This window comes from Gadus morhua, chromosome 2, assembly GCF_902167405.1.
Source record: "Gadus morhua chromosome 2, gadMor3.0, whole genome shotgun sequence".
Classification (NCBI taxonomy): domain Eukaryota; kingdom Metazoa; phylum Chordata; class Actinopteri; order Gadiformes; family Gadidae; genus Gadus; species Gadus morhua.
Window position 1 is genome coordinate 15649790 of NC_044049.1, and position 26239 is coordinate 15676028.

The window sequence follows — 26239 nt, forward strand, 5'->3', positions numbered from 1 at the left end:
ATACATAAACACTATACAATTTCTGCTATAGTCACTTTTTAATATGCTTTATTGTAAGTGATTTACAGTGCATTATTCTTTAGCAGTCTGAAGCATACATGAACACAATAGACTTTCTGCTATTTATATTAATTGAATATGCTGGAATCAAAAGCGATTTACAGTTAATTTTTTAGATACCTGTCATTAACAGGCAGGGGGTTACAGTCATCTAGCCTGGATCAGGATGAGGAAGGCTGTGGACATTCAAATGCATAACCTTTCGGCCATTATTCTAACCATTTAAATATCCACTAGTGTCCCCTGGTTTGTGTTGCTTCCTTATAATAATAGTACAAATAATATACCTTTGTTTGTATAGCTCATTTTGAAACATCGGGGGCCTGCCCTTAAGGAGGCAAGATAGCTCTGTGTAACAAATCATCATCAGGTTAGCCTTAAAATTGCAGCAGGGATACAGAAAAAGGATATCTAACTCGGACATCAATAACTGTAAAAAAAAAAAAAGGGTTAAAAAACACAACACAAAGAAATAAAGCAAAGAATGTCCAAATGGGGCGATCCTTGACGGGCACGTGCAGAACTTCCTGGAGAACAGCCACCCGGCCATCCAGTCCCTGGAGTCTCTGCAGCAGAGGTCCATGGAGGAGTTCGCCCGCACCTCCTCCTACTTTGGGGAGGACAGCAAGGCCACCAACACAGAGGTCTTCTTTGGCATCTTCAGCGAGTTCCTGAGCAAGTTTGAGGTGAACCCCCCCCCCCCCCCAGTACACCAATATTAACCCCGCCAAAAAATGGTTGAAAGAATTGTGATTTAGCAGATGTTTTTTTATCCAAAGCCATTTAAAGTGAATTCATAGAATGATACCTAACTGCTTCATTCTTTCATTCATTCATTCATTTGTGTAGTACTGAGCTGCTTTGTTTTTAGGGATATTTGGATGATGGCTAAATAACAAACCTGTCAATGTTCTTTCCACAGAGAGCTTTAAGTGATCAACAGACCGGGGAAATCCCCAAGAGTCCAAGAAGTCCACGGATGGCCTCGCCGTTGGCCTGGTAACATGTACACACACCCAACCACACCCACTTACACACTCCCCCCCCCACACACACACACACACACACACACACACACACACACACACACACACACACACATAAATACATTAACAAATTACTGCACACTAACAAACAGAAATGTGCATGCTCAAACACACAGACACACATACGCACACATTTAACATACGCATGCACACACACACACACACACGCACACACGCACGCACGCAAACACATTCACACAAACATGTAAATGCACAGCTACACATAAACACACACTCAAATAAATACACACACGTTTGTACATGCGGCTGTAAGTCATTGGTCTTTATGAGCTTTGGAGTGAAGTGACTTGATGAAATCGGAATGACTCAAACTGTGTTGTTTCATAGAATATAATATGGAATTGTGTTCTCTATGCTTACAGTGTTTTTCCTTCAAAACAAAGCCTTGGTTGAAGACGATTTGCTAACTAGAGTATAAGATACCTAAAAAGGTATCTTGTTTTATTATGTTACTGTGTCTGTATTTTTATACAGTGTCAATCATTTTTTTCTGTCTTTGCTTTGCCACCAAAACATTTGGGGATTGACCTTCTATTTGGTAATGCAAACATTGTCAAAGAAATTCATGAACATCTATTACATAGAGATATGAAGTATAGTCGTTTTTGTGAAATTATTCAGAAAATGTATCAATTAATATTTATTGTTATAAGAATGTAATATAACCAAGTTAGTTAATGTTTCTTTGAAAGAAACCACAAACGGCCATATTTCTTTAAGTAAGTAAGGCGCCCACCACACTGAATGTAATAACATTAATTTATTAAGAGTGTATTTTCAATATATTTATGAACACCTGATGGCTCCTTTCTGAAAGAGAATGCCACTGTGTCTTTATGTTGCCATTTTCCATCTGAAGACCTTTCAGGCCATTTGTGTAAGGCACTTACTAGAAGCCTGTACAAACGCTTTCACTACCAGATCTCTTAAGCTCTGTACATATAATGATGTGAAGAGCCAAACAAATCAAAATCATTTCAGAGATTTGCGGCTTGTATAAAACCTGTACAATATTTTGAGGCCTCCTCGAGAGAGGATTTTTTAGACCTTAGGAAGGGCATTGTGCAATGTTTTGCTTTGTATGATGTTGAATGTGCAATATACAAATGTTTGAAAGCTGTCTGTGCTGAGGAAATGTTTTCTCATGCAGTGTAACTCAGATAATCTATCATTGTATAGTACTGAAATCATTGACATTAAGTACACTTTGTTATCAAGGAGTAAATATCAACATGCCAAGACTTTTTAATCTAGCCAAATATTGTCATATCGTCATTTGATAATTTAGTCTCATTGAAATAAGTAACATTAGTCTTTTAACTCAGTGTGACAAATGCTGTAAGCTAAATAACTTCTATACGTTAGAAGATTCTGAATACTTTAGGAGAACACTTTGAGCACTTATTTTTCACAAACTTTAAATGCTGTACAATCAGTTGAAAGCAACAATAAAATACAGAGAAAGAAAAAAGTATGGCAAATGTCCTACAGTACATTACATGGATCGCTTCTGCCTCTGACCCCTGATTGTTAAGAACACTTTATATGACCAGGCTCATTCAATCTGGCCCCCTAATCGTCCTGTATAATTGGCTGACTCATTAATTCCCTCACTCTCCACCTCAAGCTGGTGTGTGGTGAGCGCTCTGGCGCAGGTTGGCTGCCGTGCGTCACCCAAGTGGGTGCTACACACTGGTGGTGGTGTGTGAGGTCCCCCCTTCACTGTAAAGCGTATCTTTGAGTGTCTAGAAAAGCGCTATATAATTCAATCCGTTATCATAATTATTATTATTACTTTGATAATTATCACAATAATACAACTTCATTGTCTTATAATTAACTCCATAAAGATTAAGGATGTATTTTGTATTGGGGTAAAGCTGACAACATGTAACAACATGCAATGGGCAATGAATTAAACTTGTTGTCTACCTAACTCTTTGGTGTTGATTGTTTGTTTGTATTTTGAAAAAAATCCGGAGCTTGTCAACCCTGGACTTTTCTGCTGGCTTTACTTTTCACGCATTCATCAACAATCAACAACATATAGTAAGTAAAAGCAAAATGTGGATGAATGCACACAGAACAGACTGATCTCTATATGGGTATGTTATTCAGTACACAACGTCGCTGCATTGTTTTAGTCAGGCTCATGAAAGGGCCAACACAGCGTTGATGTCACCAACGCTTGAGTTAACCAATATTACTTTTCATATTCAACACATGTTAATGAGTCTCCTACATTTTAACCAGATAGTGTCACGTTATCTAGCAAGACAAGAGTGGAGTTTGATCCTTGAGCCGGCTGACGCTCACCCTTTAGGAGGGCACGACAAGCCTACGGTTAAAGGTGGACATTGTTTGTGTGGGGGGCAGTCGTGTGCACCATGCTCTGGTCATATGATACTCTTGAATCGGTCTGAGGTGAGTACCCTCAGATGGACACCGTGACAAACTCTAGGATTTATATGAGGATCACCAGGACAAACAAGAACATAACCAGGACACACTGGCGCTGAAATCCAGAGTGCTTGCGGTAGGTTGGTTCTCATTGTTCTTGAATCGGAATGTATGTCAATGATAAATTTTGGTTATGGATTCATGTTTAGTTTGATGAACGTTAGATGTTTATTTCCCATGTTGTTTTATTCTTCCATCAGGGTCTCATGTGTGTGTGTGGAGTGTACGCTATCAATGATGTATTGTAATGTTTTCATTCAAGTCCAAGACAATAGCTTCTGTTTAGATTTCTACTCAACAATTCACATACCTTGATGTTACCTTGACCTTTTACCAGATGGAGGAGACGTTTCGGACCAGCATGGCACCCCCATTGCCTGGAGGCCAAGCCACACTGGAGACGGTAGACATAGTGGTACTGGTGCTCTACTTTGTGTTGGTGATGGCCGTAGGACTTTGGGTTAGTATGGTATTTAATTAAAGTTATCTTGCGTTGCATCACTAATTTTATTAGTATGAAGCGGTCCCACATGTCAGAATTTATATAACAATATATATATTATAATAACATTTACGAACCACATGGAACCTGTGGCATAACGGAGATTTATCAGAAGGGCTTTCTCAACTGCTTTCCATCTCATATCGAAGAGATGACTCTATGGTTACAGGCTGTCCCGTAGTATTAGAACACATGAAGTACATGCTTTCACAGGTCCTTAAATTGCTTATCACATTTGTAATTGCACTGTAACAAGGACACTGTAATGAAAGGGTTACCAATGTTATAGTAGTTTGATTCAGACCTGTTTCTTTGTTATCTCCAGTCCATGTGGAGGACCAAACGCAGTACAGTGGATGGGTACTTCCTCGCAGGGAAGAACATGACATGGTTGCCTGTAAGTCTATTGCACTATTTGTTCATCTATTATTCATGTGGGGTTTAAACAAGCTATAATAGTACATGAGCGCCCCTCTGGAACAGCATGGGGGCCGAACCGGGGCCGAACCTGGGCAAAGTTTCAAAATATATATCAAATACATAGATGAATGACTTTTATTTGTAATATTTTCCAGGTCGGTGCGTCTCTGTTCGCTAGCAACGTCGGCAGTGGCCACTTCATAGGGCTAGCTGGCTCTGGGGCCGCGGCTGGCATTGCTGCCATCGCGTACGAGTGGAGCGTAAGCAGAGCCCTCTCACAGAAGGAGCTCTAAGATGGAAAATGTTGCAAAGTGTCACATTTGGTCATTGTTATCTGTCAAGTACGACAAGATGTCATGCCTGGACTGTTGACTACAAGATAATGTAGATGCTGGTGGTTGTGTCCATGGCAGGGTATGGGGTATGTTCATGGTGGTTTCTGTTGTTGTTTCTATGGCAGTGTGCGGGCACATTTATGGTTCTATTTTCTGTAGTTAAAGTTGTTTCCATGTCAGGGTATGGGATTTCTCTATGGTTGTTGTTGTTATGGGGTATGTTGATGGTTGTTGTTGTTATGGGGTATGTTGATGGTTGTATGTTGATGTTTCCGTGATAGGGCAGGGGTATGTTGATAGTTGTTATTGTTGTTGTTGTTGTTGTTTCCATGGCAGGGCAGGGGTATGTTGATAGTTGTTGTTGTTGTGTCTATGACAGGGCATGCTGATGGTGTTGCTGCTGGGATGGCTCTTTCTGCCCATATATATCTCATCTGGGGTAAGATATGAACACATCAAACACACATATACAGTACAGCTGAACACACACACACACACACACACACACACACACACACACACACACACACACACACACACACACACACACACACACACACACACACACACACACACACACACACACACATTTACACTCATTTCAGATCATGAACTAACCTAGAGAGATCCACATCTGCAGATAAACTTTAAATGTGTATCTTATATTATTAATCATTTGACCCTATTCCTCCCAAGGTTACAACCATGCCAGAATATCTGCAGAAGAGATTCGGTGGCAAGAGAATACAGTTATTCATATCCATCTTATATTTATTCATTTATATCTTCACTAAGATATCAGTAAGAAGTTTTCTAAACTCTTTCTCAAAGAATCCAGAATATGTCTGATTTTAAAACTGGAAATACGTGCTCATTTGTGTGAGTGTGTGTCTGTTTGTGTGCGTGTGTGTGTGTGTGTTTGTGTGCATACTTTTGCGTGTGTCTGTGTGTGTTCAGGTGGACATGTATGCCGGGGCAGTGTTCATCCAGAGGGCACTGCAGTGGAACCTCTACTTAGCTGTGGGGGTGCTGCTGTGCATCACTGCTGTCTACACTATAGCAGGTAACAACCCTTTCTCTCTCTCTCTCTCTCTCTCTCTCTCCCTCTCTCTCTCTCTCTCTCTCTCTCTCTCTCTCTCTCTCTCTCTCTCTCTCTCTCTCTCTCTCTCTCTCTACCTTTCTCTCTCGTCTCCATCTCTCTCAGGGGAAGAAGAAGATTACTAAATAGTTCTCTCTCTCTCGATGGATAGTGCGCACTGTCCATCTGTCTATCGGGCTATCCATCTGTATATCATCTCCTTGATATTGTAAGGAATTCCTTTGCGTTCCTACATTGGATAGGAAAATTAAACCGATGTGTGTCTCTGTCCTCCCAGGTGGTCTGGCTGCTGTTATCTACACTGATGCTGTACAGACATGCATCATGCTGGCCGGGGCTTTGACCCTCATGGTTTTCAGTATGTAAAAACTAGATTCTAATTGAACTCTTTAGCCTGCTAATAATGTTGAACAGTTGTACTTTTTAAAATCCTTTCTTTCTTGCTTTACCGTTATATGGCTGTCCATTTGGACACCTATTCGCCGCTAACCCTGCCTGGAAGCAGCACTCCCCTCCCGCAAAGGGAGAGGAGTGACTACTGCCACTTAGTGGCGGTAGTGGCAGTAGTCACAGAGTCTAGTTGTTTGGATTTTTCGTTTTAAACGTGAAGTAAATAGTAAAATTGTAATTTAGGAAAAGAGGACTTTGAACAGCCTTTTCTGCAGGAAATGCATTTTCACCCCTTGATGTAGGCTAGTTAAGCTTGCTAATAAAATCGACTTGACTTGACTTCCAGCCATTGTCAATCAAGTCGATTTCCAGACTTTCTGACTTCCTTGTTCTCCTCCTCTTCCTCATCCTCTTCTTCCTCCTCTTCCACCAGGTTTTGCCGAGGTGGGTGGATGGGAAGCGCTCCTGCAGGGCTACCACAATGCCATCCCCTCGGTCAGGGTCGCCAACTCTACCTGTGGTCTCCCCCGCGACGATGCCTTCCACCTCTTCAGGGACCCGTTGACCTCTGACCTGCCCTGGCCGGGCATCTTCATCGGCATGTCCATCCCGTCTATGTGGTACTGGTGCTCGGATCAGGTGAGCGGAGGACTGAAACCTTCACGGTCTACGGTCTTCCTTGTACTCCGGGAACAGCTAGGATGTTGTATTTAGATCATATCTCCCTTCTTCCTATGATAAACTTGACATTTGTTTAACAAAAAAAAGATGTTGAATTCTATTGATTGCAGCACTTTCTTTCAGTTTAGCGTGTGACAATGCATCTGAATTCACAGTGAGGGACATTGGATGAAGTCCTGATCTACTGCATAGTAAATGGGGTAGAGGATGGATTATGGGGAACGGACATGGCGTATTATACATGTTTTATATTATTGTATATATAATATTGAATGGTTTGGGTTTGAGTTGAGTTGATTTGCCGTTTCATGAACGGCTGAGCTGTATGCTTCAATGTAGAAAAAGTTACACCCTGAGTAAGGGTCTTTTTGCGTGCAGGTGATTGTTCAGCGCTCCTTGGCTGCTAAGACCCTGAGCCACGCTAAGGGAGGTTCCCTGCTGGCGGCCTACCTGAAGATCCTCCCCTTCTTCATCATGCTGCTGCCTGGCATGATCAGCAGGATCCTGTATCCTGGTACAGCATTAACACACCCTGGCACTCAGCAATGAAACTGTATCATACTGTATGTACTGTAGGGTATTTTGTACCCTATCCACGTTCTTGTGTACAGAGTATTGGTACATCCATACTGTGTTGATCTGTACTTGTACTGGAAGCTCTGTATTCTAAAGGTTATGAGAGAGGGATGGCAGGTCAAAGTTAACCAATTCTTAAATCGTTACATTGGCTTCCTGTAGGTCAGAGAATTGATTTTAAAATCATGTTGCTAACCTATAAATCCCTACATAGTTTAGGCCCAAAATATTTAACTGATATGCTTCCACTACATAAGCCTTCTAGAACACTAAGATCTTCTGAGACCAATCTGTAAACACGAAACATGGGAAAGCAGGATTTAGTTACAAATAGCTGGAATAAACTCCCTGAGGATTTAAGACTTGCCCCAACTCTGAGCACCTTTAAAACAAGATTGAAGACTTTTATGTTTGCTTTAGCTTTCTGCGAAATCTTAAATACTTTGCCTTTATTTTACTAAAATGCCTTTTTAACTTTCCCTTTATTTTCTATTTTTACCAGAAAGATACATGATCTGATACCAGAGAGAAAGGATAAGGGTTGAGACCCAAGTTCTGTCTGGGTTAGAGTCCTAGAATCTGGGTTGGAGTCCCAGAGAAAGGACCAAGTTCCTTTAGGTCGGGTTGGAGTCCCAGAGAAAGGACCTAGTTCCTTTAGGTCGGGTTGGAGTCCCAGAGAAAGGACCTAGTTCCTTTAGGTCGGGTTGGAGTCCCAGCGAAAGGACCAAGTTCCTTTAGGTCGGGTTGGAGTCCCGACGTGGGTTCCTTTGGTTCGTGGTTAGAGTTATGTTGTTTTGATTCCTGCCGTGGAATCACAGATATTGGTTGTGTTGAATCTGAGAGGTAAAAAAGTGAGCCATCATCTGGTGTTGGCATACCGAGCTCCGTGGGAGACGTTTCCAAGTTCTATCTGGGTTAGAGTCCTAGAATCTGGATTGGAGTCCCAGAGAAAGAACCAAGTTCCTTTAGGTTGGGTTGGAGTCCCGACTTGGGTTCCAGAGAGACTGTTGATCTGATCTTAAATACATTGCACTTTCAATTTTACTTACAATAAAGCCTTTTTAACTTTCAATTTAATTTTCTATTTTTACCAGAAAGATACATGATCTGATACCAGAGAGAAAGGATAAGGGTTACTAGAATCCGGGTTGGAGTCCCAGAGAAAGTACCAAGTTCCTTTAGGTCGGGTTGGAGTCCCGATGCAGATACCAGAGAGACTGTTGATCTGATCTTAAATACATTGCACTTTCTATTTTACTCATTTCTTTGCATATGTTTTCTTTTACTTATCTATTATTTTATTTTATTGTATGACAATGTTTATATGTGAAGCACTTTGAGTCTGCCTTGTGTATGAAAAGAGCTATATAAATAAATTTGCCTTGCCTTGCCTTAAGTTAAGCGCCGTTAACAAACGGTGTGTGAATGTGTTGGTTGGGGATGATTATAAAGGTGTGTGACTATGGTTGCTGTGTGCAGATGAGGTTGCGTGTGGAGACCCTGAGGTGTGCACCAAGGTGTGTGGCAACCCAGTGGGATGCTCAGACATAGCATACCCCAAGCTGGTCATGGACCTCCTGCCCTCAGGTGAGAGAACTGCTGCTAGCGCTATCTACCCTCTCTGACTCTCTATCTCTACCTCTGTCTCTCTCGCTCTCTCTCCCGCTCTTTCTCTGCGTCTCGATTGTGTGTCTGTTGATCTGCTAACATATATTTGTGTGTTTGTTTGTGTGCATGCATGTCTATACTGTATGTAGGTACCTATGTTTTACGTGTAATAATCGCATGCATGTGCGTGTGTGAACGAGTGCGTGTGTATATTTGACCGTGTGTGTATTTTAACGGGTGCGAGTCTGTGCGTGCTCCCTGGCAGGCCTGCGGGGGCTGATGATGGCTGTGATGATCGCGGCGCTCATGTCCTCGTTGACGTCCATCTTCAACAGCTCCAGCACCATTTTCACCATGGACCTGTGGCGCTACTCGCGGCCGCGGGCCTCTGAGTGGGAGCTCATGATCGTGGGCAGGTGAGCCTTCGCACACCAGACATCGGCTTTCTACCCCATGTCTGGGGGTCATTCAACTTTGTTTTGCCTTATATATGTTTTCACCAATAAGGGGGCTGCAGGAAGATATCTGTAAGCACTTAACGGAGAAACTCGGGCCGCGATAGTAAACAGTAAAAAAAAACAGTTTGGAAACCTTACATCAACACCGTATAGACCATTGTAGAAACACATATTAAAATCCCCTTCTGGCCCAGGCTCTGTGCCGTCTCCCCCAGAAGTTCTACTATAACATTAAAGGACAGCTGGATCTGAGATTATGGGCAGGTAAACACAAACACACACACACACACACGCATACACACACGCACACACACACACACACACACACACACACACACACACACACACACACACACACACACACACACACACACACACACACACACACACACACACACACACAGACACACACACATAATTCCCTGACCACGTTTCGTGGTCAGGGTGTTGGACTCCCTGACAAAATGTTCTGGGTTCGTACCCCAATGCCAGGCGACAGTCTACCTGTTGGCACCTCTGAGCACAATGCCTTGGCCATACTTGCTCACTAATAACATGTCACCTGTGAGTTACTATGGTTAAAGTATCGTGAATAGTAGTCGTGACTCGTTGTAATTACAATGAAACTCAAGACATTAACTTCCTAGTAAGGTTCCCAAATGTACCCTCAAACCCCTGTCTTGGGTGGGATAGAGCTAGCGTGCTAAGATGTGTTAATGTTATTAATTGGGACACAGATTCTTCCCTCAGTACCAATAAGATGCACTGGATGGCTTTGCCCAGAGTTTATTCTAATTTGCCAATCCCTCATCAGATAATGGTAACACAGACACACACACACACACACACACACACACACACACACACACACACACACACACACACACACACACACACACACACACACACACACACACACACACACACACACACACGCACACAAACACCACCACCCCCAAGTCCAATATACTGTGATGAAGTAAACAACTAGCAGTCGAACAATATGATGCTGGCTTGCTACCAGGTTTAATATGTGTGTGGGTGTGTGTGTGTGTATATGTATGTGGTGCGTGCATGTGTGTATGCGTGTGTATGTGTGTGCATGCATTCATGCATGTGTGTGTCCCTCTCTGTGAACATGTATGTGGTGTGTGCATGCGTGTGTGTGTGTGTGTGTGTGTGTGTGTGTGTGTGTGTGTGTGTGTGTGTGTGTGTGTGTGTGTGTGTGTGTGTGTGTGTGTGTGTGTGTGTGTGTGTGTGTGTGTGTGTGTGTGTGTGTCAGGGTGTTTGTGCTGGTGCTGGTGGTGCTGTCGGTGCTCTGGATCCCGGTGGTGCAGGCCAGCCAGGGAGGGCAGCTCTTCATCTACATCCAGTCCATCAGCACCTACCTGCAGCCCCCCGTCGCCATCGTCTTCATCCTGGGCTGCTTCTGGAAGAGGACCAATGAGAAGGTAGCATGTGTGCTCTGGTGTTGAACTGCAGACTTCGTTTATTAATTGTGGTTTTAGTTTTAAAACAGGTGAAATAACGTCGCTAGCAAAAAATAGGATACCAGATTATAAACTAGCTGTGAGGTTTACACGTGACGGATTATTCTTGTGAAGAACATACATCTCTCAGAAACTATTTTGGGCAAAGATGTGCCAAATGTGCCAGAAGTGCAGACGTGTATATATATCTGTGTATAATTATAATTGTTTCACCTCTTTTTGAAGCCCCTTCAGGAAGCTAGAAAGAATTGTATTTGAAGTCATCAAACATCTGAAATTGAATATATTTGTGTGTCTGTATGTGTGTCATTGTGTCTGTGTCTTTATGTCTGGGTGTGCCTGCATTCATTTATTATCTGTATTTTCAGTTAGTTAGACAAATGTGTTATTCCACCTACTTATCTTCTAACCTCGCTCCCTCCCTCCCTCCTCCCTCTCTCCTCTCTCCCTCCCTCCCTCCCTCCCTCCCTCCCTCTCTCCTCCCTCCCTCCCTCCCTCCCTCCTCCCTCTCTCCTCCCTCCCTCCTCCCTCTCCTCCCTCCCTCCCTCCCTCCCTCCCTCCCTCCCTCCCTCCCTCCCTCTCTCCTCCCTCTCTCCTCCCTCCCTCCCTCCCTCCCTCCCTCCCTCCATCCTCCCTCTCTCCTCCCTCCCTCCCTCCCACCCTCCCTCCCTCCCTCTCTCCTCCCTCCCTCCCCCCTCTCTCCTCCCTCCCTCCCTCTCTCCCCCCTCCCCAGGGGGCTTTCTGGGGCCTAGCGGTGGGCCTGCTGGTGGGCTGTGTGCGCATGGTGCTGGACTTTGTGTACCCCAGCCCTCTGTGCTCCCAGGAGGACAGCCGGCCGGCGGTGGTGAAGGACGTCCACTACCTCTACTTCTCCACCATGCTCTCCTTCCTCACCCTGGTGCTGGTGGTCTCCATCAGCTTAGCCACGGAGAAGCCCCGCCCAGAACAGGTGAGTGCCACCAATCAGACCGCCACCGACAGTCTGGTGACCTATCACAGCTCCTCAACCCTAACTGAAATAAAAAAAAAGACCTAGTCTTTACAAAATGGCGATGACCAAATGAAACTGTATATTGTGTATGCCAAACTAACTAAAATACGTTTGCTTCTTCGAATTGTTTTGTGCTCCCCGTATAGGTTAACACTTTGCTTGAGTTTATATTATTATTTTTCTAACCATTTTGAATCTCACCTAAGACAAAAAGACTACAACTAAAATGAAAAATAATTAAAAAAACAAATAAAAAAAAACTATAAAAGCCTTACTACTCCTGTTGATTAATGAGTGGATGGGATACCGTGATGGTGCTGGGAGAGATGTTAGAGGGCCCTAGGGGGGGCTCATTCCCAATACCCCTGGACAAGGACAAAGATTTTGTCCTTTGGGAAAGCACCTTTCATGAGATGTCAGAGGTCCTGATTCCTAAATCTACATAGCCCTCCCTGGCTCTTCAACCCCCACGCTTGTTATTACCCCTTAAAAGGAGATGAGATGTTTCTAAACCTCAGTGTGATATTTAATTTGGATGCAGAATACCTGAATTATGCTGTTTATGATAGGATCATTAATTTAAGCACCATTTTATGGACTTTTAAGCATTGACCCCTCCCCATCCCATTACATTGATGGCTCTCTTTCTTTGTCATGGAGAGATGGTAGAGAAATTGCATCAGGGTTTTCTAAATGGAGGTGAGAAGACAATGGAAGAACCCTTCTGCCAAAGTTGTTTTAAATGGTTTGTGTCTCGTGTTTGTTTTGTTCGGTGAACCAGGTGAGCCGTCTCACCTGGTTCACCAGATACGACCAGGTGAAAACGCGCCCGGGAGAGCAGGTATTCACGGTGGAGGCGGGTATGGAGACACGGGAGGAGATGGAGGTCGACCCCAGGGAGGAGCATCCCGTAGAGACGGACCCTCCGCAGGGCAACGGAGTGACACATGAGAGGAAAGGTGAGTCTATCTTCTCCATGTCCCGCACTGTTTATTCAGAGAAACAAAAGCTGTGGTGGCATTGTTAAGTGATTGTCCCACAAATCAGAATTTAGAATAATATCTGAAGTATGAAGACAGATGAGCACAAATCTGGTTGAACGGGGCATTTTACTTTGTTTTGCTTGGTATTTGTTTTGACCAATGACGTTGCTGTAGGCCGGGATCTGTAAGTGAGTAATGGGTGGATACAAACTTCGGCCAGAACTTATAAACGGTAAAAAAGTGTCTGTTGAAAGTTCCTAATCCACACAGGAACACACAGACGGGCCACTGTAGTAATACACTTATCAAATCCCCATCTGAAAGCTTCTTCCACTCGCACAAAAGAGTTTTCTTCAGTAGAATATCTCTGTAACGAAACAGAACACAAGGCGTAACCCCGCCCCTCGCAGTTTGTGGTTTCCGACTTAGGCTCTGTGACGTCTCCTCCCAGGAGTTCTGCTATAGCATAATAGGACTGCTGGTTCCCAGATTTAGGGATTATAACCAACTTCATAACCAAAGGGGCATCATATGCCTTTTCAGCACTTTTGACATCCGACCAAAATGCTAGTGATGTCACAGGTGTCAATGCGATGACATCCAACCAAACTGCTAGTGATGTCACAGGTGTCAATGCGATGACATCCAACCAAACTGCTAGTGATATCACAGGTGTCAATGCGATGACATCCAACCAAACTGCTAGTGATGTCACACGTGTCAATGCGATGACATCCAACCAAACTGCTAGTGATGTCACAGGTGTCAATGCGATGACATCCAACCAAACTGCTAGTGATGTCACACGTGTCAATGCGATGTGTCATGTGGTCACATTCAATACTAACTACTGATATCCAGTCTGATACAGACGATGACGGACTAGTTAATGGTATCGTAACCTATAGAATAATAAATAGTACCTTTTCCCCACCTAAAGCACTTTCCCAAAGCACTACAGTGTACAGCTCTAGATGCTTGTGATTCATGCAGATTTGTTCCCCCCATTTCACGTAGTCTGTTGATGAAAGACGTTGTTGTCTACAACGTATTACTGACAAGGTACGTTGGTTTTCTTTCTGAACCTCCATCTCCCCCTCCGTCCAGACTCTGCGTCCTCCTCTGTGACCAGCGTCCCGAGTCAGTCGCGGCTGTCGTCCGCCCTCTACTGGCTGTGTGGCATGGAGAGGAGGACGCCGGGGGAGACTGCCCCGCCCGCTCCAGTTCCTCCTCTGTCCCAGGACCCCGCCCGCCTCCTGCAGGAGGAGCCGTGCATGCGGCATGCCGTCAACTTCAACCTCATCGTTTGCATGTCGGTGACCGTCTTCTTCATTGGCTACTGGGCCTGAACAGAAGACGCTGAACAACCAATCATCAGACCGGTCAAATTTTTTGATGGACACTGGGGTTCATCATCAATTAGTGTATGAGAGTGGTTGGCTTTTTCTGCTCCCCCCTTGTTTAATTTATTAATAAAGGGGGTGGCCATTCATTAATTTCAGTCATTATTTATTAACAGGGTTTTGTATGTAAAATGACGGGCTGACTCATTTTTGGGAGTCACTGTGTCTGTAAATGTGTCCAATTCTATTGAGATCTAGATTTTAAATTGCTTCATGTTTCCTGTGAATAACTGTTGTCTTTCGCCTTAAAGTCGCAATGTGTAACATTTCAACTAGCTCATGGAAAAAAATAACCTGGACATATCTGAAATCAATGTTGAACAGTGATTTCAATATAAATGTCATCCTACAACTGGTATATAAAAAAAATATATATATGCTGCTAAGCCCGAACCTCAACTTTTTTATTATCCATACTATAGACACTCCCCAAACCCCTCCCACTCCCACCACACAGTTGCACAGCCAGGTAGACTGAACGCAACACTTTGTATTTTAAATTCTGAAAATCTCCCGCCTACTAAATTGGAGGGGCTCAAACATAGATATTGCGACTTCAACTTATTCATGTCTTGAAAATGAAAAAATATTATGTATTTCACTACTCCTGGACAAAATGAAAAGTAACATCCCTGAAACCTGATATTTGCCTTGCCTTTCAGCAGCATGAACTCTCCATAATAAATATGATTTTTTAAATACACATGTTGACCCACTTGGCATTTATTGATATAGGAAATGATCAGGAGTGACGCCAAAGATTATAGAGAAAGACCCCAGAAACATTCATTTACAATAGACAAAAAATAAAATAAAAAACCTTAAAGTCTCGGCTAGAGCAACATGTTAAAATAAAGCAGTAAAAGATGCATTGTTTTAATGAAAAAATTATATTTTGTGCAGAGAAATAAACGTTACTAATCCCTTTAAGATACAGTGTCACAACTCTGTAAATGTTTTAGACTTACAGATATGGAACTTGGTTTTGGTCACAAAATACTTATTTAAGAAAAAGGTAAAAAAAAACAATACCAAAAAAACAAGATAGGTCAACACCTTGGTATTGATGAAAGACGATTATCAGACCAAAGCCATTATTGCCATTATTTTTAATATATTGCACTCTTTGTGGCCTAAATATTTGGTTATTAGCTATAAAACGAAGGAAACTAATAATTTCAACATTCTTTTCTTTTGGCCCTTTTCAACCATATTTTTGCTCACATGACCATGAAATTGAACAATAGGTCCAATAAGGTCATGTGTTCTATACATACATATACAAATTGCAAAACCAAAGGCAATATTGACAATTCTTTCAAAAAAATATAGATTCACAATTGACATTCCTGCAACAATTTCAAACACAGAATTGCAGATTACAAAATAGCGAAAATATAGAGAATGTCTGCATTGTGAATAGGCATAGTACGAGGACAAATCAACTCAGAGAAAATGGGAGTGATAATGAATGTGCTCTGTAAGATTAGGGAGTATAGAGTCCAGGTTATACAGTTCCAGTCTTAAAGTATAAAATAATACAAAACCTTGTCATAAGCAAGACTGATCCCATGTTATCAGACATGAACTTGATACAGGAGGTTATATGGTCTAGTCTCAGTTCAAGCCATCAGAAGAGGGCCGCTGTGTGTTTTGTTGTTTTCTATAATATAGGACCTCCAGTCGGGGGGTTTTATGTGCTTGTTTCTGAGTGATCTCTGCAAGCGGATTGGAGAAGAAAATCTTTTGGCTGGTCAGTGTGAATGGTGACCTCCAGGTCGCTCCTCACATGATGGTGCTCTCCAACACGTCCTCAGGATCTGATTGGGGGACTGGGGACGGGGAGGGCTCCTCACCAGCAGAGCTCTCCTCCGGTTGGTCCACAGCAACCACAGGAATCAGGGCTCGTCCAATCGGCTTGATGATGGGGCTTGCCTCTTTGCCTTGTAGCCGAGAGAAGAATATTAAGCAGCAGAAGGAGCTTCCGTGATAGGCCCTGTTTTATCTTATCCCCCAAAAGACCTTAGGCACACACACACACAACAGAAAACGCACAACCTAAATACTTAAAAGCACACGCCCTAAAAACACCTACCTTCAACATTGGGAACACACAGATATAGATAGAGATAGAGATAAAGATATATATCTATCTATATATATATAAATAGATATGTTAATCCAACACACAAACACCCTTCAACGAATACAAAAATCTGAAACCCCTCTTTCTATCATAGCTAGCCAACGTGGATCTAACATGCTTATTAAGTGCTTTTTTGGATAAAAGCGTCTGCTAAATGCCCTAAATGGAAAATGTAAATGTAAATGTATAAGAGATCTCCAATTCAACTAAATTTCTACAACGGCGGTTTGAACAGTGTAGTGTTCCTAATTTCATCAGGTTATACATCTTTGGATTTGAGGGAAGCAGGTCTGTAAGGAATAAGTAAGATTCACTCACTAATAACACTACATGACTTCATAGTGAATTAAGTAATTAACCTGGGTTAGGTTTAAAAACACTGTCAAGTATGCCAGTGTTTTTATGGTAGATACACGTTAATGAGCAGGTATAGGGTAAGAGTAGTTGCTAATGGAGCCTATAGATAGTCATCCAACCAATTCAACACCGTCGATGAATGCCACCCTAAAAGCTCTTTATGGTTCCACGTTCGCGCATCACAAGGGTTACCGACCCCTTATGTCCTTGCGGACCCTCCTTGCGTCCACCGCAAGGGCCGGACGTGCGCCTCCCAAAAATTGTAACCTTCCGTTGAGGTGACGCAGTAGCAAGGGCTGTGATTGGTCCGCTAACTAAAACCCAACGCAGAACCATAAACGTTCACGACTTCTTTGAAGTGTCTGCGTGGTTATTGCGTTGCGGGAACGTGGGACGATAAAAAAGCCTTAACCATCCTGCGTAACACAGCGGAGTTGTATACTCTGAACCGACAATCAAAAAAACAAGTTTTTGGGTTAAGGGTTAATAAGCAAACAGGTGTTAGCATCCAAAAGCAATTCAACAGGAACCGGCACAGAACAAGGGGTAGGGACCACATGCATGTTAATGTTAAAAAGCACAGGTTAATAGAGAGGCTTATGAATGCAAAATATATGAATGCAAAATATACATATATTAGTTATAGATCACACACACACACACACACACACACACACACACACACACACACACACACACACACACACACACACACACACACACACACACACACACACACACACACGGATAGAGAGGGACTTCAGGGCCAATCAGCCAATCAAACTCTTACCATCGCTGCCTTTCAGATCTCAGCAGCTCACACATCTGCAATATTCACACATATTTCCCATCATGCATCAGATCACCACAATGACAAGATTATCAAGAGAGCGAGAGAGAGTGTGTGTAGAAGAGAGAAGGCAGTGGAACCACAAGCCAGACATAGTGCCAGCCTACATGAGCGCAGTGGAAATCCGTTCATTGTCATTAACACAGTTGAAAACCACAGGAAAAATCCTCAGCTTGTGACTTCAGCAGCCATTAATGTTCAGATACACAGATGAACATAAAGGAACAAGTTTAAAGGATTTGGCTCGTTTGTTTGGTCGTAGAGTTATCCAATTGCGTACAGTGATATTTTCAGATGCATGCCCTTGAGTTGGGCCATTTTCATTACTCGTTGTCACATTTTTTACATTTCACAGCAGCTTTGGTGGCTGCTTTTGTGTCTGCGGTTTTAAACAGCAACATCACCAAAACCAAAAACTTGTACTTACTGGACATTTTATTTTTGTTATTTCATCCCCCATTACTACTTCTAATTAATAATATATTGTATTTTCTTAAATAAACCTAGACTATGCATCTTCCTACTGCAGCAAGCAGTAATAAAACTAAAATTGGTTTTATCACTAAATATAAATCCTATGAGCTCACTCCTCAGTCATCCTCATCAACTGAGAATAAGAATGGCAGAAAAAAACATTTTAACCAAAGATGATGAACAGCATAGTGAATGTTTTAAGTGAATTAATACCCTACAATATTCTATATCATTTCATTATATATATCATTTAATTTGAAGAACAGCCAGCGCCACTATACCTGTTATGACTTTAGAGGCGGAGTTGAGGAGGCCGTTCTCACCCTCATTGGCCGGCGGCTGTGGGGGCGGCGGCCCGCTTGGCCGGGGGCGGGGCTTGGGGGCCGGCCTGGTTGGGCGAGGCAGCGACCCCGAGTGGAAGGAGGGGTGCACCAAGGGGTAGGGCTGCGGCGCGTCCAGAGGAGGGGTGCTGGGGGGTGTTGGGGTGCTGGGTGGGGAGCGGTCCGTCTCCCCCGCGCCTCCCGCCACCGGGGGGGTGGGGCTGAGCGGCGGCTGCGGGGGAGGGTGGCTGGGCGCGTGGATCTGGGGGCTCTCCTTGCCAGAGTGGCGTTTGGGGGCGATGGGCGGGTGGTAGGCGGAGCCGGGGGTCTGCTGGCTGCCCAACTGCGGCGTGAAGGGGCTGGCCTGCCGGGGAGGGGCAGGGGCTTGCTTCTTGGTACCTAGGGGCGGGGGGGGTACGATTTCACCATGTTGAGATCAAGCCCCAACCACAGCGGTACCAAAAGTGAGCAATTCTTCATTGACTCACTTGTTAAACAGGCCGTTTTCACAGTCTTATTAAACCTATTTACAGCCTGGTCCAAAAAAACATTCTGGTCAGTATGTTTAGTTCATATCTCCATGACAACACTGAGGGGGGTGAATTTCTTTTTAGCAGGATAGTTTTTATTTTATTGGAGGTTAACATTTATGAATAATTAGGGGCGCGGCCTCTTGAGTGACAGCTAGCCGCTGACTCTCGCCGACTCGGAGGCTAGTTTTCAAGATTAGCAGACTATCTCCGTCATCTTGACCTCGACTGCGTTCATTCCTATTGTCCATTCCGGTGCCAAGATTCCTTGTTCTGCGGTCAACTGTACCAACAGATTGTTTAAAAACGAATGAGCTACGAGCTAATTCGTTGTAGGTCACCTAGATGGGCGTATCTCCCTCCCCCCGACGTCACATCAATGCCCTTTTTTGGTTAGAGGAAATGAGGCAGAGTCAAACTATGACAAGATGGCGACCCTCATAAACCAAGAGAATTGGATGCAGTTGGAATAACTGAGGTCTTCCTGGATGCTACATCCATTTTATATACTAGTATGTATTTTGATAGTTTGAGGTGTGGGAGCGCAGGAGACGACGCAAGCTGAGCCGAAGCTACTCTGTTGTTGCCACAGAGGATGAACAAAAAAAATCTCATAGTGCATTAATCCATGAATTAACTAGTGTCATTAAAAGTCCCTAACCCTAACCCTAAAATATCTTTACCTTTATTTATAAAGTCAGGTGTGTAAAGTGTGTGTGTGATCTTACCCCTGCGCATCATGTGTGGACTTGTCCCTCGGGAGCCCCCCTGGGAGTGGGGCGTGCCCACAGTCAGGTGGGGGGCCGATCCATTCCTCTGAGGAGGGGGGGTGGATGTGTTTTCCCGCGCCGGGCTGTGTGGAGGGGGAACACGGTATACATGTAGAAGGTCAATCCGTACACACACACACACACGCACGCACGCACGCACGCACGCACGCACGCACGCACGCACGCACGCACGCACGCACGCACGCACGCACGCACGCACGCACACATTCACACCCCTTTTCTCAGTTCACATCAGTGTTGGACACATGCATGCATTGCAATCAGAACATTTAGTTTGCCATGAAAGTTACTTTGATGGCGATAACATTGGATTGATGTTATGACACAATGGCGTGACTCTTATCAACATATTGAACATATTAACAACATAGTTTAGAGATTGTGTTTATTTGTAGGTAACAAACAGGAAAATTTGTATAAGATAGCATTGTTAAAAAAAATTAGTGAAAAGGGAATTTAAAAAGTACAAATGTAAGATTGTGTGATTTGGTCTTGCATTTGGAAATCAAATTTCTGACACGTAAGAGAGAGCAGACCGATGATCAAGCAGAGGGACAGATGGAGGGATGGGCAGGCAGGCAGACAGACAGATTGGCAGGCAGGTAAAGAAATCTGGAGCATTATCAAGCACAGAATGTGGCCAATCGCCCATTGAAGTGGCCAAGCCTGTAAACAAACCAATATGTCTTCTCCTGGAACAAGCTGGTAGCGTTTCAACATGGAGAGTTCCTTGATTCAACTCGTCAACTGTCAATATTGGAATAATCAATCTGGGCAATGTGCTTGCGCTGTGAAGACAATGACCGGAGCAGACACGGGACAACATTTTCGTGGCGGGGCTGACGAAACGACGGGTCGCTGGAGCGCTGATTTGAGAGGCGGACGGAGCTGATTGGGCGTTTTTGTTTGCAAGGTGACGGGATCCCGGGTTTACGTCTCCTTACCTGAACTTCTCAATGGTGGGGCTGGACAAAGGCTGAGGCTGCCATGAGTCTACCTGCACCAAACCCCTGTGACTACCCCTTCCTCCACTTTCACCACCACCACCACCACCTCCTCCGTCCACCAGGCAGAGCGGCTCCGCATCAATAGCCAGGGTAGGGCTTTGGACTGGGGTTTGGGGCCGTGTGGGTGAGTCCCCAGCTTCCGGTAGGGGCAGAGTCTGGGACTTGAAGGCGGGTAAGCTAAGGTGCTTTCTATTTAGAGTGCCGAGTCTACGCGGGGCAGGCTCCGGTGGTTTGTTACCAGTGCTAAGGAAGACGGAGGGAGGGAGAGCAGAAGGGGAGGACGGGAAGAGAAAATATCAGGAAGTACATTAAACAAACCAGTGAATAGGGAGAAATTGGGAGAAAAAGTGAACGGACCCCGTTGTGTGTGTGTCTGGTAGAGAAAGAATGAGAGATATACACTTTGTACGGTTAAAAGAACTCCCCCTTTCGAGACAACACAAGAAATCCCAGTTGTCTTAGAGCCAAAAGAACGTCTGCTTGTTTGCATAGAAAGATGAGAGGGAACTAATGGAAGGCAATGTAGGAAGACCCACACAAAACATACAGCCCGCAAGCCACAGTAAAACCGAAGCTTTAATGGAAAGAATAAGAGTTGCACAAGAGTACAGTCACGCTTCGAAAGACATAGTAGCACAGAAGAATGACAATGCATCACATTGAAAATCATTCAACTGTCTTCCCCTTTGGTTCATTCCTGTACATTATTAACCTTAAATTAAATAAACACACTTATTGGCTTTGGCAACCGTGCAAAATCTATGTAAAATGTACCTTGATAAAAGGTAGCACATAATGTAGTGCTGAAGCGACACGCATACACACACACAAAAATAAAGTATTAGCTTAGTTTCTCAGTAAAAGGAAGAGTGTGTGTGTGTGTGTGTGTGTGTGTGTGTGTGTGTGTGTGTGTGTGTGTGTGTGTGTGTGTGTGTGTGTGTGTGTGTGTGTGTGTGTGTGTGTGTGTGTGTGTGTGTTGGGTTTTATGCCAGAGGTTCACACCAGGGGCCAACACTAGGGGGCTTAAACCAGGCTCTACACCAGGGGCCCCTACATCACGGCCCCTTCAACCTTCTGCTTTAAAGTTTGGAGCTGGCAGCTCTTCGGTGGGCATCTCCGTGACCGTGACCGACTCGTCGGCCGCCAAGTAGAGGGCCGACACTGTGGGGCCCCGGGGCACCTGGGATCGGGAGCGAGACGGCAGGCTGAGGGTGAGGCTGAGGTTTGGGCGGGACAGGTACCTGTCTTTACGGGGGGTGTGGCCGTCACCCTCCTGCCCCCCCATGCTGCCGGGACGTCTCTTCTCCAGGCCGGGAGGGTCCGGCTCGGGGGTGGCCAGGTGGCTGGGCAGGGCGAACATGCCCGACACGTTGAAGTCAACCTCTGGAGGTCACAGGGAGAGAGAGAGAGACAGCGAGAGAGGTTAAATAAATGAAAATATAAATCTAAAAATCGAATTGAAGATAAATTCTGCATGCAAAAGCGTAAATAAAATAATGAATCGCACGCACGCGCGCACGCACGCGCGCACGCACGCGCGCACGCACGCAAACCCCTTTAAATCCACTACATTTAACGCAACTCATTACAGGGTTTTACCTTCAGGGAAAAACCAGTCTGCATGCTGGATGATGGGCTCTATGATGGCAACCACAGCGAGAGACGTGGCGGCGGCCATCTCTGCCAGGGTCCTGATCACAAGACAACACACAAGACGGAGCATGAGGAAACCATTAGGAAATACAAGGTATTTATTAATATACATTTATTAATTTAGTCTTTGAACTAATAAATAGATAGTTAACATTTCGTTCCTTAACTGTGTATGTTTAAGAAAAACAAACTGTAAATTAATAAGATGTGAGGTAGGGAGGGGGGATAGTGCAAAAGTGGTTAAGGTTTTTGAGAATCCAGGATCAAAGGTATCGGGTATTGATCCCCAATGGGCGCCATTTCCCTGCCTCACCTCTACCTGATCCAGAACGACCTGTATCTGAATTCACGGTAAGACTGTTGTAAAGGAATAGTGGTGGATGACTAGATAGTAGAAAGAATTGTGCCGTTTCCATACCCTTCCGTCTTGGGCCACAGCAGGTTGGGCCCCAGGACGATGGCGATGTTAGGGGGGGTCATCTTGTTCACGTCGCTGTCCTGCGCCAGCTTAGCCAGGAACTTCACCAGGTATCTGCAACACACAATCCATACTATGTTACACAAAATGTATACTGTGAAACAGACAATGCATACTGTGTACCGCAAGACCAATATTATGCAGCAGACAACGCATACTGTGTGACCCACACAGTGCGTGCGTGTGTGCGTACGCCCGTGTGTATCGTTCTAGGCTATCTTGAACTACAGGATACATGATAGTGGTAATCGCCTGCCCCAATCTAAACAGTTTCAAAGGACGTCCCAGTGCTGTGTTAGAAACCATCTGTTGTGTCAGGTTCGTACGTTGTGTCAGGTGTGAATCTGAGTTAGCAAAGAACCATCGTATCTACTATCTTACACAGTGCATACATTACTTTATAAGACAATTTTTACCGCTTATCTAGACATATTTCACGCACTATACTTTACTCTATCACATGAGACAGAGACTCTTGTATTAAAAATTCTTAATTTTGATTATTCACTTTGTAAGCACACAAGAATACACCTTTATTGTGTAATAGAGACAACATGTGCTTTCATGTCCCAAAATACATAGTGTGCACAATATGCACATCAGACAATATGTATTATATACTAGCACATGTACTTCATGTAAAATAACGACATGCAATCGAGGGTAGAATCAGGATTAGAAAGGCCTGAGATCCAACAGCTTGAACCAAATTGAATATATTAGAATAGAAAGGAGTAGAACAGACGCTACCTGAGGTTGGCCTTGTGTGCATTTGGCATACTGTGACACGTTGACCACAGTGATTGAAGCCTCTTGTCCGGATCCGACACACTGAACACACATGCGCACAGCGGAAGGTCAGGAATCGTTTTATTAAATTACTTTAAGCATACAGAGATTGGGGTAAAATTGTCAAAAGCACATGAATGAATATATATATATATACATGATATATATGTATATATGCATGCCAGCTTGGCAAGCTGTCTGTGTCTGTGTGTGTGAGAGTTTGTGTACCATGAGGCCTGTAACCATTCGTCGTAGAGGCCAAACGTCATCAGAGGTTCCGGAAGCTCCCTGAGGTAGGACTTGAGTGCTCCTGAACACAAACGCACACACACATACACACACACACATTTCTTTATTACAAATATGTCCTGTATGATCATCAACATAGTAATCTATGCCATTTAATCACGTTACTGAAATAAGTACCCATTTCAGATAAGAAAGGGGCACCGGTTTGTGTGGACATTTGCAGCTCTGTCTGACATATGAATGTGGCGTCGACCTTTTCGGAAACTATTGTATTATTATTATTGCATACTGCTACTGCACATACTGTGTGTGTGGATGCTGGAGCTCCGACTGAGCATCATCTTATACTCGTGGAAGTCTAACACTTGAATGCCACTTATCTTAGTGGCATTCAAGTGTTAGGATTCCACGAAACATATTGTATATCGCTACTGTGTGTGCTGCATTTCATATACGACATCGTTCATTATAACTCTCATATACAACGACGGTACTAAAAAACTATCACAACGTTGCCGTGGACCGTGACCATGGCGATAACGTCCCCCTCCTTCCCAGAACTCTAAGCCCAAAATACTTATTCTTTCTTTTATCTCATAGTGTCCTAATCCCAGGGATCACTTGCTCTTTAAACTGTAATAGTATTATTAAGTACTCATATCAGTACTTGGCGAATACCGAAATGTAAGTAGTTAAAATCGGTGCATCCCAAGTTGTCGCCGTGTTGTCATGACAGTGCATCGTACCAGCTACTGCGTGGGGGTCTGAGTAGAACTCCTCCAGCTGCGACGTGGAACAATCCAATGCCGCCTTCAGCTTCTTCAGCTTGGATGAACCAGCAGCGATGCGGAAGAGACCCTAGGAAATACAATATATATATATAGATATACATGCACTGTATATATATATATTTATTGTCGTGCAAATGATTCTCTACTCTTCTTGTTTCCCTTCAAGAGGAACACTTTCACTTTGTATATTAATAGTTTGCGTGGGTTTCTGGCGTCAAGAAACGGGAAGTAAAAGTATCACTACGGACCTACCAACTGAGTAGTACATATTTGTACTACTCTGGTTGTTTCAGGTTCTAACGCAGACTGAGGTCCAGTCTGTAGCATCTAGCAGTGAAGTTACAGATTGCATCCAAATTAATCCCAATTCTGAACCCTCCCGAAACCTCTCTTTGGGAAATAGTAAAAGCATATAGTAGTCCCTAGGCTATATGAGACGGACCTGAAAGAGGGTTAACCTTCTCACACTTATAGAACACTTACAGTACAATGGCTAGATGTGTGGCGCTTTGCATATAAATATATATAACATTGCTCATTTTAATGGTCCTACACAACAACAGTACTAAAAAAATATTAGAAATGTGTCACGGATCTCTTTTTTGAATATCAAACAGGTCCTCTCTAGAGCTGTTTGACCTTTCTGGGCAACTGTAGAACCATGGCGGTGAAACATGGTGGCCTCCATGGAAGCGCACCTTCTCCCTACATACTGTCGATAAAAAGGCCTCATTCTAGATAACGAAAAAACAATGATTGTTTATAGTGCATATGATTATACACTATAAATTAAAACATACATATGAATATTATATCCCATTTCTGCCTGGTCTGCTCCACGAGATGCAACAAAATTCTACACACTACCCCTTTAAATCGTTGGCCTGGCTTCCTGTAAAAAGTGTCTGAATAATACCATTTTAGGATATCTATTGCTGTGGCTGCATTTTAAAGAGGGTATTAGTGGTTATGGTAATGGATCACAGATGTGGAGAGGAAATGCAACACCACATACGTAGGGGCGCAAACACACACACACACACACACACACACACACACACACACACACACACACACACACACACACACACACACACACACACACACACACACACACACACACACACACACACACACACACACACACACGCAACAATTGGCAAGCCAGCCTAAGTGATCGTTACCAACTTCCATTTTTCACTTCAGAATTATTAACCGCATCATACAATTTAGAGATTTTATTTCAAATCAACCTAGAAATTATCTGCATTAGGGAAAAAA

The 26239-nt window shown here is 43.8% G+C and overlaps 3 protein-coding genes across 6 annotated transcripts in view; 2 read left to right on the plus strand and 1 right to left on the minus strand.

The window, feature by feature from the left end:
- grid2ipa (glutamate receptor, ionotropic, delta 2 (Grid2) interacting protein, a) overlaps nucleotides 1-3063 on the plus strand; it is a 31599-nt gene extending 28536 nt beyond the window's left edge. Inside the window, exons 22-23 of the mRNA XM_030377898.1 lie at nucleotides 582-746; nucleotides 983-3063. Of these exons, the coding sequence (XP_030233758.1) occupies nucleotides 582-746; nucleotides 983-1063 (246 nt within the window). The 3' untranslated portion in view covers nucleotides 1064-3063. The remainder of the gene's footprint in view (nucleotides 1-581; nucleotides 747-982) is intronic.
- A 358-nt stretch (nucleotides 3064-3421) lies between these two features.
- Nucleotides 3422-15226, plus strand: slc5a11 (solute carrier family 5 member 11). Its single transcript, XM_030377956.1, has 16 exons — nucleotides 3422-3663; nucleotides 3925-4047; nucleotides 4415-4486; nucleotides 4665-4769; nucleotides 5224-5283; nucleotides 5541-5645; nucleotides 5802-5907; nucleotides 6221-6301; nucleotides 6767-6972; nucleotides 7393-7528; nucleotides 9070-9177; nucleotides 9464-9614; nucleotides 10939-11107; nucleotides 11880-12095; nucleotides 12919-13096; nucleotides 14228-15226. Exons 2-16 carry the CDS (start codon nucleotides 3925-3927, stop codon nucleotides 14467-14469), a joined length of 2058 nt encoding a protein of 685 aa, XP_030233816.1. The 5' UTR covers nucleotides 3422-3663; the 3' UTR covers nucleotides 14470-15226.
- Nucleotides 15227-15230: 4 nt separating this feature from the next.
- arhgap17b (Rho GTPase activating protein 17b) overlaps nucleotides 15231-26239 on the minus strand; it is a 33196-nt gene continuing 22187 nt past the window's right edge. The window contains exons 11-21 of one of the 4 annotated variants that reach the window (XM_030377934.1): nucleotides 24914-25025; nucleotides 24147-24228; nucleotides 23880-23960; nucleotides 23070-23183; nucleotides 22598-22689; nucleotides 22240-22381; nucleotides 20936-21241; nucleotides 19929-20053; nucleotides 18674-19069; nucleotides 17817-17851; nucleotides 16178-16466 (exon numbers count right to left, since the gene is read on the minus strand). In XM_030377934.1, the coding sequence (XP_030233794.1) occupies nucleotides 17844-17851; nucleotides 18674-19069; nucleotides 19929-20053; nucleotides 20936-21241; nucleotides 22240-22381; nucleotides 22598-22689; nucleotides 23070-23183; nucleotides 23880-23960; nucleotides 24147-24228; nucleotides 24914-25025 (1458 nt within the window). In that variant the 3' untranslated portion in view covers nucleotides 16178-16466; nucleotides 17817-17843. Of the gene's footprint in view, nucleotides 16467-17816; nucleotides 17852-18631; nucleotides 19070-19928; nucleotides 20054-20935; nucleotides 21242-22239; nucleotides 22382-22597; nucleotides 22690-23069; nucleotides 23184-23879; nucleotides 23961-24146; nucleotides 24229-24913; nucleotides 25026-26239 lie in introns of all 4 variants that reach the window. The other 3 variants (XM_030377923.1, XM_030377914.1, XM_030377943.1) reach the window with 3 other exon arrangements.